The sequence below is a fragment of the Oryctolagus cuniculus genome, chromosome 2 (assembly GCF_051225735.1).
Source record: "Oryctolagus cuniculus isolate XC-2025 breed Fujian yellow rabbit chromosome 2, ASM5122573v1, whole genome shotgun sequence".
NCBI lineage: Eukaryota > Metazoa > Chordata > Mammalia > Lagomorpha > Leporidae > Oryctolagus > Oryctolagus cuniculus.
The window spans coordinates 184,021,209-184,040,396 of NC_142868.1; the positions used below are offsets into that span (position 1 = coordinate 184,021,209).

At 53.5% G+C, this 19,188-nt stretch overlaps 1 protein-coding gene across 3 annotated transcripts in view; it reads right to left on the reverse strand.

The window, feature by feature from the left end:
* The window catches only part of KLHL29 (kelch like family member 29), a 283,481-nt gene that overhangs the window by 199,771 nt on the left and 64,522 nt on the right, over positions 1-19,188 (reverse strand). The window contains exons 1-3 of one of the 3 annotated variants that reach the window (XM_089326776.1): positions 8,690-8,837; positions 8,084-8,170; positions 142-249 (exon numbers count right to left, since the gene is read on the reverse strand). In XM_089326776.1, the coding sequence (XP_089182902.1) occupies positions 142-249; positions 8,084-8,146 (171 nt within the window). In that variant the 5' untranslated portion in view covers positions 8,147-8,170; positions 8,690-8,837. Of the gene's footprint in view, positions 1-141; positions 250-8,083; positions 8,171-8,689; positions 8,838-19,188 lie in introns of those variants that run through there. The other 2 variants (XM_008254788.5, XM_008254789.5) reach the window with 2 other exon arrangements.

Consider the following 19,188-nt stretch of genomic DNA (forward strand, 5'->3'; position numbering starts at 1 on the left):
TCCATCCAGAAATCTCACCTATGGAAAGAGTGAGGGTCCCGGGCACATTCCCACTGCCCCCGAGAGTCAGATGAGAGGAGGCAGCCAGCTGTGCCCGGGTGCACAGCACTCGGTTTCCAGGTGAACCGAGCAGACACCTACCTTGCGCCGCCCGTCTCTGGCAAGTTCAGGATTGGTCCCCAGGATGCAGAAACCTCGATGGCCACCAACAGTCAGCCAAGCGCGAGCATCGCCGGGAAGCCAGACAGCCTAGAAAGAGAGGCGGAAAGAGTGGGTGGGGTTGCGGCTGGAGAAAAGGTCACATTTTTGCAACAAGATCCAGATGACAGCAAGCATCTAGAGGACTTCCCCTCCAAATGGATGTTGGGCTCTGCTTCGGGTCCCCCAGTGGCTGAGCTGTGCAGCAGGCGATCTCCCAAGGGGCATACACAGATCGTGGCGAGAGCCAGCAGCAGGAACCCCCCAACAGCAGAGGCCAGGTTCCCTCCCACGTCCTGCCCCACAGAGCCCTGTTGCCCACTGCTGAGTCATTAGCGGTGACTAAGAGCGAGAACAAAGGCACTCATTGTCTCCCACCCAAACACTCATGCGATGGGGGAACTGGGAAATTTGTCTCTAATGCTGCAAAGGACACAAACTCTAGAATTAAAAAATAAATCATTACTTCTCTTAGTCAACAGGCAAGAGGACCTGAGGAAGGGAAAGGATGGGAGAGAATTAAAGAAACAAAGCAGATTTACTACGTGGTGGAGAGACTATCTTGGGGATACAGCCCCTCACAGTCCCCTCTGTCCAATGCAACTCGCCAGAAAGCCGTTTTTGCGATGGCATATGACATTGTCCCTTGAAAAATCTCCTGGCTGTCAGAACCTGGGAATCAATATACATATTTTTAACTGAATATATCATTATCAATTGATTTTCCTTTTTCCTCTTAGCAGTCGGAGTCCCGGAGAGCAGAGGGAAGCGTCGTGTGATAGGAAGGATTTGGACAGGTAAATGTGTTCTTGTAAACTAACTCCAGCTCTTGGGCAGCTCTCCGTGACAACTCCACGTGCCTTTCTCCCATCCTCTCGGCCCCAGCTTTTCCAACTGACAGGGATGGCCGGGAGCCACATCAAACGGCCATTTGAGAGCTGAAGGTGGCAAAAATATTATTTGTCCCCAAGATGGAGCGTTCCCTTCATGATTAAGAAATAACTTCTGTGGGGGAAGCAGAGGAAGCCAAGGGCACCACTGAATTCTGACACAGAAGGGGAGTGGTGAGAATACTTCCTCTACTGAGCCCAAGGGGGCATCGATCACTTTGGCCACAAGGTATTGGCTGTGCTGGGGATAACAACCGGATCAATGTGTTTCGGGGAAAGGGCCTTGGCCGGGGACGTGGGTGAAGACAGGGCTAGGAGACCTCTAGTCAAAGCAGTTTGGGTTCTCAAGAATCCCATTCATTCGTTCACTTCATTCATTCACTCACTCACTTAATGAATATGTATTGAATGCCTGCTGCATGTCAGACAGTGTCAGAGGCACTGGGGATTCATGTGTGGAGAAAACAGTCCTGGCTCCACGGAGCTGGTATCCTAGCTGGTAGACACCCTAGGGACAACAGGCCTGAGGATAACGTGATAGTCGTAGGTGCTGCTTTCAAAGAAGAAATAGAGCTGTGTGTGTGTATGGGTGGGGGAAGGTGCCGGTGGGCTTGGTGCAGTTCAAACAGGGCAGCAGGGCTGGCCTCAAGAGCGAGGGGCTCTGCACACACTTGAAGGAGGTGTGGGCATGTGGGGATCTGGGGCAGCAGAGCCCAGGCCGAGGGAAGAGCAAGGGATTTTGCGTCACTGTGGCTGGACGAGGGCGGTTCTAGAAGGAGATGAGGCCAGAAGGAGGAGAGCCCTAAGACCTCAGTGACCAGGCTTCAGAGAGGACTTACAATCTCTCGAGACAAAACTCACAGAGGTCAATGCCAGGCTAAGCTGCTCCCTTTCTTCTCAACACAGATGGCTTAACCCTCTGCAGCTGGCTAACACCCACCTCTCAGGGGGCAGCCCGGCTGTGCCTGCTGAATTCAGCACAGGCCACAGAGCAGCTTGGAGGGACAGTGGTGAGAAGGCAGCACAGGGCTGTCTCCAAGCTGCTCGGATGACAAAGCCTTGTCCTTCCTACTCTGTGAGCCTCCAGAGGCCACTTCGAGGGGGAGAAAACAGAAACAGCTTTGAGCAAAAAAGTGAATGGTGTTCACAGGGGAGTTCTAGGGGGATTTTTCCCTAATGTACTAATGCAAGGGCCCTCACTTGAGCTGCACCCCTCTAGGTTTGCTTCCCCACCCTATTCTGCGCCCTGGGAGGCTCCCCTGACATGTGTGGAGGGCATCACTCGAGCTCTGACTCGTGCTGGCTTCTGGGTAGATTCGGCCCAGGCAGGCATGAGCAGGAGGGCGGGGGTTGGCTGGGGGCAGGTGTTCTTCAGCTTCCCCTTCCTCCTGCCACGTCTCCATGGGCTGTGTCCCCCAAGTGAAGGTCATGGCGGGCGCTGGGCAAGAGGATGCCCCACATGGCTCTCTCTCTGGGATCCAGTAATAGCTCCCTCCCCCTTCTGTTGGGCTCACACCCCAGTGTTAGCCCTGGGTACCATGCCATTTTGGTTTCTTTACACTGTGCCTTTGCCTTGTTAAGCAGGCCTTTTATTTAGCTTTCTCCCAATTGCACACGTGAACATGTCTAGTTCCTTTCAAGACTCCAACAGACATATCCACAGAGAGAGTTGAAGGCAGGGCTTTGGAATCAGACAGAGCTGCATTCTAATTCTAGCATTGCCACTAAGATTTGTGACCCTTGCTAAGTTTTTATTTTGTTTTGTTTCGTTTTTTTAAATTCCTACGAATCCCTGTTTCCCATTCTTCAAACCAGAGAAGCTGGTGCACAGAGCCTCTCCTCACCAGCGCAGTCTGCACCACCTCCATGCTGCCGGCACGCGGAGTCCCAGGGCCAGGAGCCCCTGTTTCACAACATCCTTGCCCTTCCTGACCCTGAGGGGCTGCCTGCTGTTATCTGTTCACCTTCTGTTTTAGTCTACGTCCCGGCGACTTGGTCTATTTTTCCCCATTTGTCCTTTCTGGGTCTTTCTCCTCCCACCTAGCTGCCGCTCCTTGCAGTCAACTCTGGGGATTCTTGGGAATGGACGTGATCTTGTATTTGAATCTCTGCTCCACAGCACTGATCGCATGGTGATGGATAACAGAGCCATGATCCATTCTCTCCTGTTCTGGGAGGCCATCCATGCAGCCAAAATACATTCAACTCCGATGAGACGCATGGCATTTAAAGTGGTTTTAAATGACTAGAAACCAATTTCTAGCAATCATTCTGTTCCCAAGTTAACATCATAAAACCTGAAGTTTCCATTGTGAAAACCTTGCCTGGGAAAAGGAAATGCAGGAATGAACCCAAGAAATCTCGGGGTGATGGGTGTGGTTTTTCACCTCTAGGCAAGATGCTGCTGCCGCCTCCCACTTGATTCGTGACCTCTCTGCTCTCAATATCCCTTTCCCGCCCATGAATTTCATCATCAAAGCACATCTTACAGTCATTAAGAAAAACAAAACTGAAAAGCCAAAAGATAGGGGATGGTCTATTTAAAAAAATATAGTAGGTAATAGGTCACGACCTTGACCTTATTGAGGCACTTAAGAGATCCTGATTGACTTTGACAATGCATTAAGACCAATGAGAGAGTGAGACTCCCAAACAGGCTGTTGGGTGAAATGCTGGGAGATCTTCAGGATGAAACTCAAAGGAAAAAGTGAGATCCACTCTAAGTCTATAAGTGAAGACAGCACCTGACATGAGCCAAATGGATTGCTGAGAGGATTATAAACAAGGGCCTCTGGATTTTTTACTTCTCTATGAGAGATAGCAATTTTGTTTGGGGAGAAACTGCTGGAAGAGAGGAGAAACCAATTAGGGAGTCTCCAGTTTGGTGCAAGATCAGACAACAGCCCTGTCTGGGTCTTTAAGATTTACTTATTTGAGAGGCAGAGTTACACATACACACACACACACAGAAAGAGAGAGAGACAGACAGACAGAGAGGTTTTCCATCTGTTGGTTCACTCCCCAAATGGCTGCAACAGCCAGAACTGGACCAATCCGAAGCCAGGAACCAGGAGTTTTTTTTTTTTTTCTTCCAGATTTTCCATGTGGGTGCAAGGGCTGAAGGACTTGGGCCATTCTTTGCTGCTTTCCCAGGTGCATTAGCAGAGACCAAGAGTGGTAGTGGAGTAGCTGGGACTTGAACTGGTGTGCATATGAGATTCTGGCATCACAGGCAGAGGCTTAACCTACTACGCCACAGTGCCAGTCCCTGCCTGGGTCTTGACTGTGCTCTCCAGTTACAGTCCCAGCACCCAGTGGGTCAGCACCCATCGGTACACAGGGAAAGGAGTCTTTTTTCGGAGAAAGTAAAAACAAAGGAACTTGGGGCTGCAAAGCGGAAGGGGGAAACCAGCTCCAAGCCCACCCTCCTGTCAGCCCAGGTGCAGGATTTCCTGGCTGGAATGTCTGCTCCAAGCACATCCTGCAAGGACAAGGCTCATTCCTGCTCCCCCTTCTTCTAAGAAGTCAAAAAACCAAGGCATCCATTCACAATGTCAAGCATGGGCTCACCAAAGCCGGCAGGCATCTAGCCAACACAAAAATAAGTGCTCTCAGAAGGTTTATCCATCAGGTACCCGACAGCTCCCGGGCCCAGGGGTCTGGAAGGCACTGCTTTTAAAAGGAAGAGGAAAGATGGAGCTGGCCCAGGGGTCTACCCAGCACGCGGCAGGTTGCTGCCCTGCACCGGGGAACCAGGATTGGCCCTGCTGAGACCCAGGACTCGCTCTCAGGTTTCAGGAAGGCCCTGCCTGGCAAGTGTTGTCCTGGGCAGGCACGAGGACCTGTCAGAGGATGACAGTGGCTGCAGAGCCCACGATGCCAGATGGAGAGAGAATCACACTTCACCAAGCTCCAAGGCTACAAGGCCCAGCCCGTCCGTGTCCTCCTTTACCTCTTCTAACAGACTCATGACCTGATTGCTTTCCTCATGCCCACTTTACAGATGGGGAGACAGAGGCTGGACAGAGTTGTCTGAAGTTACACAGCCGGTCCACGAGGGAGGCACAGCAGGGCCTGCAGATTCTACGCTCCGCCCTGTGCTCTGGACTCTCAGCCACCCCTCACTTCTGGGGCCCCCATGAGCAGTGCAGATAGAGCGCCCTTGTGTCTGCTCTGCCATCACCACCCTCGGACTGAATAAAGGCACAGGTGTTAGCCATAGCTCTCATCCCAATCAGTCCCTGGGGAGCCCAGCTGTCCCGCCCCCACCTTCTCAGCAGCCTCCAGATGTCCCGGAGGGGTCAGGACACCAAGTCACCCCCTTTCCTTGCACAGAAGCCCCCACCCCTCTGTTCACAGGAAGGCAACTCACCTGCTTGCTCCACTACTATTAGCTCAGCGTTTTTCAACCTCTCTTTCTTTCGTTATTCCCCCCATACCTCCCCTCCCCACAAAAGAAAAACCAAATTCAATCACACTTAAATCCCCTCTAACAAGAGAAATTAAATTCTAAGGAGTACGACTTTGTCGGAGAGCTTTGGAGGGCACCAACCACTCTAACAGGAGCTTCACGCCCTCCCTCCCCCCTCCCAACCCTGGGAACCCATTTCCACTCCCCAGGGGTGACCCCCACCCCATGGAGACTGCTGTACTAATTGACTTTCCTCCCAATCTGCTACTTCTAGACCCTTCTCTCAGACACTGCCACTTGTACCCATCGATAAAACCCAATTCCTCCTCCTCCTACACCCCCCTGACCACACACACACTTACACACACACAGCAACGTTCAGAGAACGAGGCAGACGGATCCATTCTAATGTCTGCTACCGATGCCTCGGGCTAGGCCCCTGCATCTCTCACCTTGCTAGGGACTAAACGGTGCATCCCCAACCCCAATCCCTGTGTCAAAGCTCTCAGTCCCACTGTGGCTGCATTTGGAGACTTTACGGGCACATTGAGGTCAAGTGGGGCTACAGGGATCCAACGTGGTGATAGAACGGGCCTCCTTGTCAAGGAGCACGAGCACTGGAGAGCCGGAGGGAGGACCTGGAGGGGAGGCATCGGCTGTGGCAGGGACAGCCCGCACCACCATCTGACCACGCTGCGCTTGCCCAGTGGAATGGGAGAGAATCGCTTTCCATTGTTGCAGCCACCAGGCTGTGGGGCTTCGTGACAGCAGCCCGAGCTGCCACACTTGTCCTGTGTCACAGCAACAGTTTCCTAAGGAAGCGCTCACACCCTGGGGCAGCCCGGCGGCCACAGGAGGGGTGATGCCAGGTCCCGGAGCAGGGCACAGCGCTCCCCAAAGCAGAAGCACCCATGGCCCCTGGAGCATCCAGGCGAGTCGGGCTCCTCCGGTGGCCACCCCCAGACACTCCCAGACCCTCTCTGCTTCTGGAACCACCTCCACCTGGCTGCTTCCTGGCCCCATGGACGATTTCCTGCCTTCTCTGGTACAGAGGCTGCAGACAGACCTGGAGAGACTGTCAGGCTAGGGCGTGATGTCACCCCCGGGGCCTTCCGGGGGGCCAGCCTAGCAGCACAGGGCTCCTCCCCCATCCCCTGCTGGTCTGGGCTGAGGAGCATGGGAGACCAGAACGGGGTGCACGGAGCCCGACTGCACCCTCAGCTGCACCGTGCTGGGACTCTGCCAGGAACCCAGACTGAGACAGTTCAGAAAGACCCCTGGCAAGTCAGCCCCGCCCCCCACCTCCACAGCAGACCCTACAGCTGTCAAATGAAGGATTCTCCACGCAACACCACCACATGGCCCCTCTCTCCACTGGCAGCGCCTGCAGGTTTGTGTGTCATTGGGTCCATACTGGGGACCACCCTCACGTTTTCTGAAGGCTGCAAGAGGCAGGGAGGGCAAGGGGCTCCAGCCTGTAGTAAGTGCTCAATAAAGCTCAGCTCGAAGGAGGAGAATGCCTGCATGACTCCACTCATTTTCCACGTTTTTCTCTGAACATCTGGAAGACGCTCACATCATAGCTTTGTGATCAGAATACAAACCAGTTTAAAAAAAAAAAATCAGACACTGCTTCCAGATTTCCGTCTTAGAAACGGGCCTGCATCCTCCCTTTAAATTGCAATAATTCCCTCCCAGATGTTGTCTCTCCTTCAGACTCATAAATTGAAGCCGTTCATGAAGACGCTGCTGTTTGCCGGGAGCTGCGGGCTGTCTGGAGTGTCTCTCCATCTCCTCTCTCTCGTTAGACGGCCACGTGGGCTGGGAGAGGCGGGCCGGGCAACGATGTCGCTGATTCACGGGCAGGCCAGCTGCCGGCTCTACTGAGCTGGAGTGGGCAGGGGTTCCCCTGTCTACCCGCTGCTCCGACACCGCCCTTGACTCCAGGTGGGGTGGGTGGGGCATCAGAGGGTTCATGGCACCTACCCCATCAATGGGGGCTCCTGGATTCACCTGGACATTTAAATAGGACTCAACTGGGGGCTCAGGGAACGAGAGACAACAGCAGGCCAGGAGGTGGTGAGGGCGGTGGACAGAAAGCAACAGGCAGATAGGCAGCTGTCTCTCTGGGGCAACACCACCACCGAGTCAACTGCAGAGGGAGCCACACCTGGGCAAGAGTCCGGCTACCTGTGGACCCACAGAGAGTGCCTAGAGACAGAGCACCACCTGTCGGGTTTGGAGAGGCTGTGGGGGCAGGAGGGGCGGCTCCAGGCTGCAGCTGCTACTGCTCAGGGTCTCTCGGGGCCCCCACTCTTGGGCCTCAGCCTCCTGACAGCTTTAAAGAGAAGCGATGAGAAACGTGGCTGCCCCAGATGGGCCGTCAAGCTCGGGGCGGGGGAGGGTCTGTTCTCCACTGGGAAGCAGAGGTTTGCGGATCTGCTCCACCAAGTCTGAATCACCCCGACCAGAACCCCGGGCCTCTGACACTCCTTGCAGGGCTGGGCTCCGGGTAGGGGGTGGGAGCGTGGAAGCTGGGGTCCCGATGGCGGCTCGGCCATTTAATGAGGGTGGCTGAGCTCACCTGCATTCCCACCGGCGGCCTCCAGGTCCTCGTCTGTGTGACGGGGATGACATCACTGTTCATCCACAGAGGATCTGGGAGCTCACGCTGTCAGTGGAAGGAAGACACTTAGGCCGCAGTCTCTGCTTCCACCACCAGTTCCCCTGCCCCCACCCCCACCCGGATCCAGGCCAAGGGTGGGCGCTTCGAGGGCTCCGGTCCCCCGTGTCACCTCACCTTGGAACCCAAGCCCACAGCACCAGCAGCCAGGAACCCCCCTCCCGAGCCTCATTGCTTCCTCGCCAAATAAAAACCCATTTTTTCCGAACAGATCCAAAGTCGGTTCTCCACTCTGAGGAAAACAATTGTGAAAGAAAGTCTTTGGAGATTATGGAACTTTTTACCCAGTGATGAGGAGTTAGCCACTTCAAAATAAACCAAGACAGGCTTGCTTCTCCTGCGCCGTCATTACTGGGAATTTCTGTAAGTACCTGGCTTTTCTCGGCCGCCGTAGAAACAGCCAAGGGGCTGAAAATAGCACGAGAGGCTAACTGCTTTCCTGATCTCTCCCGACGGGTGCGGGGAAGCGGCTCCCGCACACACCAACGGCTCACTGATCTCACTGACCTGCTGCACACAGAAGCAGATCCGAGGAGTCAGGCCAGAGCCCAGCGCAGTGGGCACCACGGTGCCACATCACAGGGCCTCGGGCTGGCACGGCTGGATGTCCCGATGCAGGCGGCGAAACCAGGGGCAAGAGAGGCTGAGTGACAAGCTCAGAGTGAGGACGAGAACTCCCGGGCCACTGTCCTTTCTCTCAGCCAGACGGCTTCCAGGAAAGTCCCCGAGAAAAGACGGGAAAACTCATCCCGGCCCCAGCTTCCTCCCTGCAGAAAGTCCCTGTCTCCTCCTCTCTCCTGTGAGCGTTAACCCAAATATTCCGCGCTACATCATTTTCCAAGCTCCATGTTTCGAAATCCAAAGACATCTATAAATAATACATACTCATTTATATGTACATTTACAAGATAAAAAAATAACAAGGATACCTGTAGATGTTACGAATACTAATGGCCCACTTAGAGTGCAGCCGGAGCCAATGGCACGGGAACTGCCTGTACCCCGCCCGCGGAACCCCCTGCACTTCCTTCCGAAGCCACTCCACTCCCCGCCTCTCCCCCACGGTCACTTCCAGCCATCTGCTTCTTCTTTGATATGTGGGACTGTGTGGTTTTTTTCCTCTTCAGTTTTATAAGAAACATTTAGCAATGAAGTAGCAAATAAAAATACTGCATATCATCTAGAATTCATATAAAATTGTACTTGGCTCTCAGGCAACCAAAGGTTGATAAAAGGAAACACATAGATGCTTCTTAAAGGCCTATTTATATTTTATTACACATTGCACTCCATTGAGAAAATCGAGGAGTTGACGTGGTTCTCTCTGTCAGAAGCCGGCACGGCGAGGATCACCGCGTCCAGAGAATGTTTCTCCCTTGGAACGCCACACACTCGCCTTGCAATTCCCAGGGTGCTGGCGATGCATCAGCCCTTAGGAGGGCAGGGGCTTCTCCACTACCCTTCCCCCTGAGAGTGTACTCTTGGCATTTTCCACAACCCACCCCCTACCCAGCCTCTGGACCCCATTCCATGTTGGGTACCATCTCCCCTAAGACAAATGTTCAAGTCAGCTGGGAGCCAGCAGGGCTGCCCTCTGCCCTGCCACACACCCTCCAGCACAGGTGGCTGATGGACAGGGCTACAGGAGCTCTGCTGGCGAGACACAGGGGGTCAGAGGGTGGAGGGACGGTCTGGTGGCAGGGTGTTTGCCAGGTCCTGGAAAATGACAGCACCTGCAGGACCAACAGGGAGCTGCTCAGAAGGGTAACTGCCTCAGTGTGGGTTCCCCCAAGGCAGGCGCTGAAACAAGGGTTGGATGCACGCAGTTCTTTGCGAGCATGAGAAATGACAGGAGGAATGGTCATCCAGGGCACGGTGATGAGCAGGAAGCTCCTGCAGGCACCCGGGACCCTCCCAGGGGCCGTGCAGCACTGTCCCACTGTGAGATGAGGACAGTACATTTATTCAGCACCTCCTACCCAGCCCTGTGTGAAGGTGCTACCAGGGGTGTTGACTGCCCCACACGTCCAACCTGCCCTGCGGACAGGCAGGGAGGACTACCTCGTCCCCTGTGGCCTGACAGCTGCTTTACCACTGGAAGCTGGGTTTCCATCAGCGCCTGCATGTCCCTGGGGACTGTGGGGACTGTGGTGTCAGCACCTGCTTGGCAGCCGCTTTGTTCTCTGGGATCCAGCCCTTGAGAGCAAGAGGGGTAAGCAGGCGCGGCTGGCAGCCATGGGAGACCTCGCGTTTGCTCATCCCCAGCAGATGCTGGGTTGGATGTGTCTGCCACAGGATCATCTGCTACCTGCCGGCCGTGCGACAGCCGTGTATGAAAAATAACTTTGAGGCGCAAATTAAGTGTTCTGTCTGCAAGCAGCCTGTTTAGATGACGAAGAACTGCAGTTGACAAATCTATTAAAATTACACATAAATTATCTAAGAGCACATAGATACCGGCTCAGAAGGAGGGCATTGATTATGGGCATTTTAAATGCCGCCCGGATTAAATCATCTTGTCTCACTTGAATGGAGTGATGATAATTAAGAGACGAGGTGGGAAAAAAGAAATTAAACCTGTCACCTCCCTGACCAATAGAAGCCTTCAGACTTTTGGTTTTTCAGGATGACAAAGCCATAAAGCACAGATACTTCTGCACGAAGCCAGGAGTCCCTCGCCACGTGGGCTGGAGGGTGTGAGAGGCCTCAGCTTCTCTCATCAGCACGAGGATTGGAGGCAAGCGATTTCTGTGGATGGCGATTCCAGAAAGCTTGGGCAGGAGAGTAGGGGCATGAGACGGGTCAGTGGGGAAAGACACCAGGGATTGCTCTACATGGACAGGTGGCCCCTGGGAGGCACGGAGCAGCAGACGCGTCTCCGGGTTGTCCCAGCTGGCAGCTGGGCGTCGCGGAGGTGGGAGTTATTTCCTCCAACTCCCGTTCCATTGCTGGTGGCAGGAAATGAACCCTGAGCAGCTAGCAAAGACAGGGAGGACTCTGGGATGGGAGTCTACAGCAAGTATGAGCACTCTTGCTGGAGACTCCGAACCTCTGATTGCTTGGATGGGATTCAATTTGCCACTCTGAAAAGTCTAACATAAACAGACGACCTCCCCCAGCCCCACACAATCACTGAATAATATTATAATCATTTCGCATGGAAATTGCGTTATTTCCCTGATGGAAGCACAGGCTCTGAGCCTCTCAGGGGTTCACCTGCTACACTGCTTTTCAAAGTATGCAGGAGCAGGTTCCAATTATCTGAAAAAAAAAAAAAAATTTAAAACAGCAACGGCGCACTACGTAGTGTGATCCGCATGGGGAGAATACACATTTTCCAGGACAGGCACCTTGATTAGGGTCTGTGATTGTTAAACACATTTCAGGTAATATAGTGATAATGGACATTAATAGCAGCAATAGTGCTGGAGTACGGAAGTACAATCGCGTCTGATTATATTACTCGCCTTTTGTGGAGCACCGTGTGTATTTCCCAACGACTCCCTGCTCATTAATGGACACAAAAGCCCAGCGGTGAGTGGGCAGGAAGGTGCTCAGAAGGGGATTTCGGTTCAGGGTGTTGGGGAAGACAGACAGATGCTGGCCAGAGTTCTCAGCACCCTCCTCAGCCCTCTGCCTGCGTTCCCAGACACTGGCTGCTACACAGCCCAGCAGAGGCTGTCCCCAGGTGTGATACACACGAACAAGCTGTGAGGTTTAAAAGGAGAATGTTACACATCAAAGTTTTTTCCCTATGCCCAAAATGGATGGTCATTTCCATGAAATCCTCTATAATTCCCCCCCGAAAGAGTATTGCTTCATTTTCAATATATCCCATATACCCATTGATAGATTCTCCAGCAGCGGAAGAGACACAGTGATTCATTTAGCTAACACACACACAGTAATTATTTGGGGGATTATGGCTGGACAATTTTAGCGTTCTGAGGTTGTTGCTGTAAGCAGACTTTTAAAGATCATTTTGAAAAGCGCTGCAGCAAATGGCTGATTGCTGTAAGAGACTGTGATTAGTCATTTGTAACACAAACGAAAAGAAAAATTTAAAAAGCAAAAAAACCAAAGCAAAAAAGACCACGTTGGCGTATGGGAATTCGGATCTGTGGCGTGGGATAAAATTTTCAGGAAAGGCTGATCCTGGGGTTCAAAAAGTGACATCTCGTGAAAGCTTGGATGGCAGTGAGGGCCAGGAGGCTCCGGGTGGCTGTCAGAGGACCCTGAAAAGCTATGCAGGGCCGGGGGTGGGGGGGACACAACACCCTGCTGGGAGGCTGCGCACCACAGGCGGGAGACAGCCACAGGCACCAGAAGGGTGGTGCAGGAAAATGGAATTCAAAGGTGAACGCGTTTTCCTGTAAAACATCTTTGAGCTCCGAGCATACAAGGGGTGTTCAACAAGTTCATGGAAAATGTGTTACAGAAAACCTGGATTTCGTTATCTTTGCACTCAAACTTATCTCTAAAAAATATTTTTTCAATTAAAAAAATTTGGGGGAGGCAGATTTAGAGAGAGGGAGAGAGAGGGGGAGAGGGAGAGAGAGGGAGAGGGAGGGAGAGGGAAAGGGAGAGGGAGAAGGAGAGGGAGAGGGAGAGAAAGGGAGAGAGAGGTCAATTTTCCATTTCCCGTCTTCTGGTTCACTCCCCAAATGCTTGCAACAGCCAGGGCTAGGCCAAGGCTGAAGCCAGGAGCCGGGAACTCTACCAGGGCCTCCCTCGTGGGTGGCAGGGCCTCAAGGACTTGAGCTACTGTAGCTGCCCCCCAGGTGCACATCAGCTGGAATCAGGCCCTGGAGCTGGAACTGGAACCCAGGCACACTGATGGAATGTGGGGATGTAAAGTGGCCATCTTGGCTGCTGTGCCAAATGCCTGCCCTGCTTATAATCCCCTTTTCTTCTTTCCAAGTTAACTTTTTCTGTACTTTGTGACTTCATACATGTATAACAAATTTGTTAAATAGTATGAGCAAACAGCTTTTGGTTACATCTGCATTCCATAAAAGTTTACATATTCAGGTTTGGCTTAACATTTCGGGGGGGGGGGACATTTTCTTTGGGAAAGTGAGGGGGCTGCCTAATATTTAGGCTTAAAAACATGATCTTAGTACTAGAGGTGGGAATTCATCCCCAAATCAGAGCCATGAGGGGCACTACAGGGCCTTTGGTCCAACCGTCCATTTTGCAGATGGGAAAACTGAACCCAGAGAAAGCCCTGTGCCACCAGACACTACAGAAGAGAGACACAGAAGGCAGCCTAGAAATTAGAGCTGACTCCTGCCACGGACTCCCCAGCGACACACGCCAAGGCCTGGGGCCTTTCTTCCATCGGGTGGGGATAATTTGAGGCTGGAAATTTATCACAGGTGACAAACCAAATCAAAGGACCCCGGGCTGTGCCGGCCTTGGCTGCTTTTTCTCCAGGAGGAATCTCCTCAGCACAGATGAGGAGCAGCCCCTGCACCTGCCAGAGCCCTGCCACCGCTTAGAAAACCTTAGGACTCACTGACATAAAAGCCAACGTGAATATGAAAAGATGCCTTGGCTCCTCCTTCCACATGGGAGCAGCGCAGCAATGGACTGGATGGGAGTCCTCCCTCTGCCCCACTCGTCAATCACCACATAGGCCCCCTCCCCTGCCTCCGGCCAGCTGGGTCTCAGGTGAGACTCTGGGCCCACCTGCTAGCCTCTGTCTCTGGCTCCTCAGGGCCCAAGACTGGTGGGTCCTGGAGGAGATGGACTGGGGCAGGCACATCCAACCTGGCTTCCTAACAGGGGAGGGAGCTGTTCTACTAAACCCTGGGAGGCAGGATCTGTGCTGTGACCTCAGGTGCTGAGACTATTTGACATTGTCCGCATCCTGTGAAGTCGCCTTCTCCCTCCAGGAAAGATGCAGAAGAAGGGGTGCGTGTGGCGGTGCAGGGCTGAGGTGTCCTTCGGGAGGAGAGAGTGGCCCACGAGGTGGGCGATCCCGGGAGGTCACCAAGTCCACCAGGATGCCTCAGTGCCTTGGGCTTCTCTCAAGCGCGCCTCTGCCAGTACACGCATTTCCCCGTTGATGGGGGCATTCCGGCTGCAGAGAGCCTAAAAGCATCGAGAGCTAAGTGAGCACTCCCAACCACAAAGAACAAAAGCACAAGGCCACACTGTTTAAGGCTGGAAGTACAGAATTTTTGGAGCAGCCGCAGGAAATGCCAGAACACTATAAATTATGAATCAAGACCCTGTGGATGCTTGAATCTGGTCCCGGAGCTGAGGCAGCACAGGCTCTCTCACACTTGCCTATGAGCCCAGCTTGGAGGCAGGTCCTAGCTCCCCCAGTTACCATGCAAGTTCCTCAATCCTTCTGCCTCAGTCTCTTCAGCTGTAAAATGGGAAGAACAGGCTCACTTTTGGCCTAGGGTTGCCGGGAGACTGAATGAGGTGACACAGTAAAGTACTCAAAGGAGTGCCCAAGGTCTCAAGAAACGGTAACGATTCCTGCTTGATCCTGTCTGTCGCTAACATGATCTTCCTAAGACACAAACCTGGGTTCCTCTCATTTGGAATCCTGATGGCTTTCTGACGAAGCGATAAAAGTCAAGCAGCAAAAGCTGCCTGGTATGATCTTTTTGACCACAGCCCTAGTCTCCCAATTCCTGCCTTTACCACTCTGAACTGCTGGATGCGCCTGAACTTGCACCCTGCTCCCCTCGCACCTCCGTGCCTTTCCACACCTGTGGCCTCCACCTGTTCTGTCTGCCCCTCATCTTCCGCCTGGCCAGCTCCACTGTGTGCATCCAAGTGCCCACACTCTGAGCGCCTGTAGTCACCATATGCACACATTCATCAAGTCACTTGTCACCTATTCATGTTTTGGCCCAGAGAATTCTTTGCTGTGGGGACTGCAGGATGGCGAGCAGCATATCTGGCTTCCCCCAACCAGATGCCCGTCATACTCCTTCCCCCCTAAGTCAAGACAACCACAGAGATCTCCAGACATTGCCCAGCGTCCCCCAGGGTGAGAAGGGGACAGCACTGCCTCTTACTGAGAACTCCTGTGCTAGCTTCAACTGTAAGTTCTTTGAGCACCCGGTCAGAACTTACTCCTGGTTACATCACTGGGACCCAGTCCAGCACTTGGCAAATAGCAAGTGCCGAGTAAACGCTTGCTGATAAGGAAAGGAGAGAAGGAAATAAAATGAATTCAGGGCTCATAATAAGAACTCCACTCCAAGATGGGACAGGCACATTGAATCAGACAATGAATAAATGAATGAGATGCAGAGAGTAAATATGCAGTAGAATAAATTAGTACCTCTCATTTCGATTAGGATTAATGAAAAATAATAAATAAAAAATAATAAATTAAATAAGTACCTCTCATTTCAATTTAGGATTAAAGAAAAATTTCAACCCCATATCTCTTTCCAGCTCCCTGTCCACTGGTCCTGCTGAGCTCTTCCCTAACAAAGTGAAAAGTCTGGAAAAGTCTGGCTAAGGCCACCAGTGATGACCGTGCAGTGTCCACTATACATCCTGTTTGCAAGTCTGGAGGCCTTCAACACAGAGGACTACTCCTTGGATGCAGGGTTGATAACCAGGATCTTCAACAACTGGTGTGGCCTGGACCCTAAGCAACTGTGTCGGGGCCCTGGCCAGGCAGAATGGTCCCTGAGGGCTCCTCGCCAGGCCCTCTGTGCCTGTGCACACAGGCTGAGCACAAGTCATGCTCCAAATGCTTCCTTCCCTGGGCTTCTGCGACGAGACAATAGCCGAGGTCCCTCCTCCTCCCCTGGCCACTGCTTCTCCCTCCACGTTGCAGGACCCCCTCTCTCCCTGGCCACTGAAGAGCAGGTTCCTTCAGGACGTCTCCCTAGGCACTCCACATGCTGATGACCACCCCCCTATAGCCATCATATTGTCTCCAGCCCTACCTTTCCTCTGAGCCCCAGATCTGTACGGCTCACCTATTCACCTGCCGCATCTAATCTGACCCCTCAAAGGCAACTCAAGCCTGTCACATCCCTTCTCTGACCTGAACAAGTCAAAGCAGCATGGGCATCCCCCTGCTCCCTGTCTCAGCGCCTCGCCCACCTGAGTGTGCGACCCCATTCCCGAGAGCCGCCATCCGCACCCAGCCCCACTGCCTGATAGAGCACGTCTCTTGTCTCCATCGACTTCTCTCCAACTCCCCGTCACTTCCTTCTCTTGCAATCGTTCTTTTACTTGGTCTCCCTGAATCCTTACTTGCTCTTTCCCAATCTGTTCTGATGTTGCAGCCAGAGTTTTTTTTCTTCAAAATGCAAATCTCATCTTGTTTCTCCTCTGCTTTAAACCTTCCCCATTGGTCTCAGATAAAGATTAGTGGCCCTAAATGGGCCAAAGGCTGACCGCCTCCCTCTCCTGCCTCCTCTTACTCTCTCTATATTCTTCCTTATACTATACTCACTGGTCTTCTTTCAGTTCCTGGAACGTTCCATTTTCATGCCACCGGGCCTTGCCACATGCTGTTTCTTCTCTCTCTCTACCTGGTTAATGCTGATTCAGATCCCAACCAGCATCAGTTCTTACGGGAACCTTCCCTGACCTGAGATGATGTCACATCTCCCTGGTTGTAGAGCTATGAGCATAAGTGTTCACAATTATAACTTATACTTGTGATTATATGATTACCGTCTGTCTTCCTCACCTGGAGCATAGCATAGACAGGCCATGTCCACCTTTGTGAACTCTGGGTCTCTAGTCCAGGGGCCAGCGCACCATGGCCTATGGGCCAAGTGCAGTCTGATTCCTGTTTCTGTCAATGAAGTATTTTCAGGACAAAGCCACGCCCATGGGCCGATGCGTTGCTTGCAAGAGTTGAGTCGTCCTGACAGAGATGATATGGCCCTCAAGTCCTTGAATGCTGACCTTAGAGCAAAAGGAGACTGCTCTAGTCTGGAGCACGGTGCTTAGCAGGAAGCAGGCGTCACTTCCTTCTCTTACAATCTGCCACACAGACAAGTGAACTGTCGCTCCCCCTCTTCGTGGAGGAACGACACTAAGCCCTGCCTAGGCTTCATATCCGAGTCACGGCACCATTAAGTCGCTCCCCCTCTTCGTGGAGGAACGACACAGGACCCTGCGCTGTTCTTTCGTCTGCTCGGCCCTCCCCGGGTTTGCTGCTGGTTCTTCCTGGGTTGGCTACTATCCCTTCCACCTCCGTGGAAGGGCAGTTCCCTCTGGCCACATTCCCCACTTCCGCAGGGGAGCGGCACACCGCCGGCCGGCTCTCTGGGGGTTGCACAGGTGTTCCCCTTAGATGTTCCCCTTAGATGTTCCTCGTGCATGCCGTCTCTCTCCTCCTTTATAGTCCTCCTCCGCCAATCCCAACTCGGCTGCCCACACGCCGAGCACGCCGCTCTCCTCCAATCAGGAGCAGCTCCTGCAGCTTGTCAAGTTGGTGAGAGGCAGCTGGGTAGAAGCTGTTTACTCCTCTCCCAGCGCCATATTGTGGGAGAGCAGATGCATAGAATAAGTCTTAATTCCAGTAACAGTATAGTCCGAATTGCTCCCCACAGTGAACAGGCACGCTGAGGCCATGACCAGCGGATGTGCAGGGCAGCAGTGAGCAACTCCACTGGGCCTTCTCTGTGACAGTGCTGGCCACCGCAGACTGCTCCAGCCCAGGGGACACTGTCGGCAGGTTCCCCTCACCCTCTCTCCCGGGAGCGGGGCTCCTTGACTTTCTTTGGCTTCCCAGAGCACAGGTCACTGCACCTCTGTGGAGTGCAAGAAGGGGGCCTTTCATCTGACCGCAAGGCCCTGGGTGCCAGTGTTGCACATGGCCTGGAAAATTCTCATTGGCCGTCTCACGCCCGCAGGATGCTGCCACCATCCTTGTCACAGCCTGAAAGGAAGCACTGGGAATCCTGGAGTGGCCCCCACCTCAGGGAACGTGGGGATGGGGGGGGTGATCCCAGGGGATCCGAAGAAGCTGCACCACAGGATGGGCATCCTGGGTGGGGACGGAGCCAAACCACACCAAACTGGCTCAGTGGTCGAATCAAAGCAGAGGAAGATGAAGAAAAGAACGAATGCCCAGGGATCTCTCTCCCAGGTCCCTGCAGGTCAAAGCCACCACTTCCCACAGGAAAAGCCTGCCTGGACTCTCCATGCTAGCAGCCTAAGACCTGGCCACTCCTCACTCCGGGCCAACTTGAGGTCTGCCGGGCCCATCATCTACAGCCTGCTGTGCCTTGCTCTAGGGCAGGTGCACAGGAAAATGCCTGGGGAAGGCCCTGGGAATGCACCGACAGACACTGGCCCTGCTCCCCTCCGCCCAGGCCTGCTTCTCCGGTGGCCTGCATGACCTCGAGTGACCCTGCTGCCCACCCTCCCGGCAAGGCCCCATCAACACACTTCAAAACAGCCTGGCACACAAGGAACGCAGTACCCAGTGCCCAGCTCATGGGAGACCGGCCTGCAGCTGAATTTTTGAAGTCGAGAAACAGCTCTCCCCGACTCCCCCACTTCTTTTTTTTTTTTTTTGGCGGGGAAGACTCCAGAACTCTAATACTCATAAATAAGTTGTCAGAAATCCCCACAGCAGCGATCAAGCTGCCTTCGGGCTGCAGCATTCGGTGTGGCAGGCACAGAATCGCAAGGCGAGCGTCTACAGCGAGAGCAAATCGCCAGGAAGCCGCCGGAGCTGGCGCGGCCGAGGTTTCCGTTCCTCGCTCGGGGTGCCAGACGCACGCGTCACGTGCGTTACTAGAGGAAGACGTTCAGATGTAAGTCGCGGATGTTTGTTAAGATGTACTGCAAGGAGAAAGAACGCCCGCAAGCAAGGCCCCAACCACCACTCCGCGGCTTCCAGAACAAATCCTGCAGCCGCACCTGCCCGGGGACCCAGCACAGCTCCGGGAGCTCTCAGTGGGTACGGGGTTCTGCGCACGTGGCGCCGTCTCAGCCGTGTTCTGCCACTGCCCGCTCGGTGCTGAGGGCCTGGGGTCTTCCCTACCCCTGCCTGT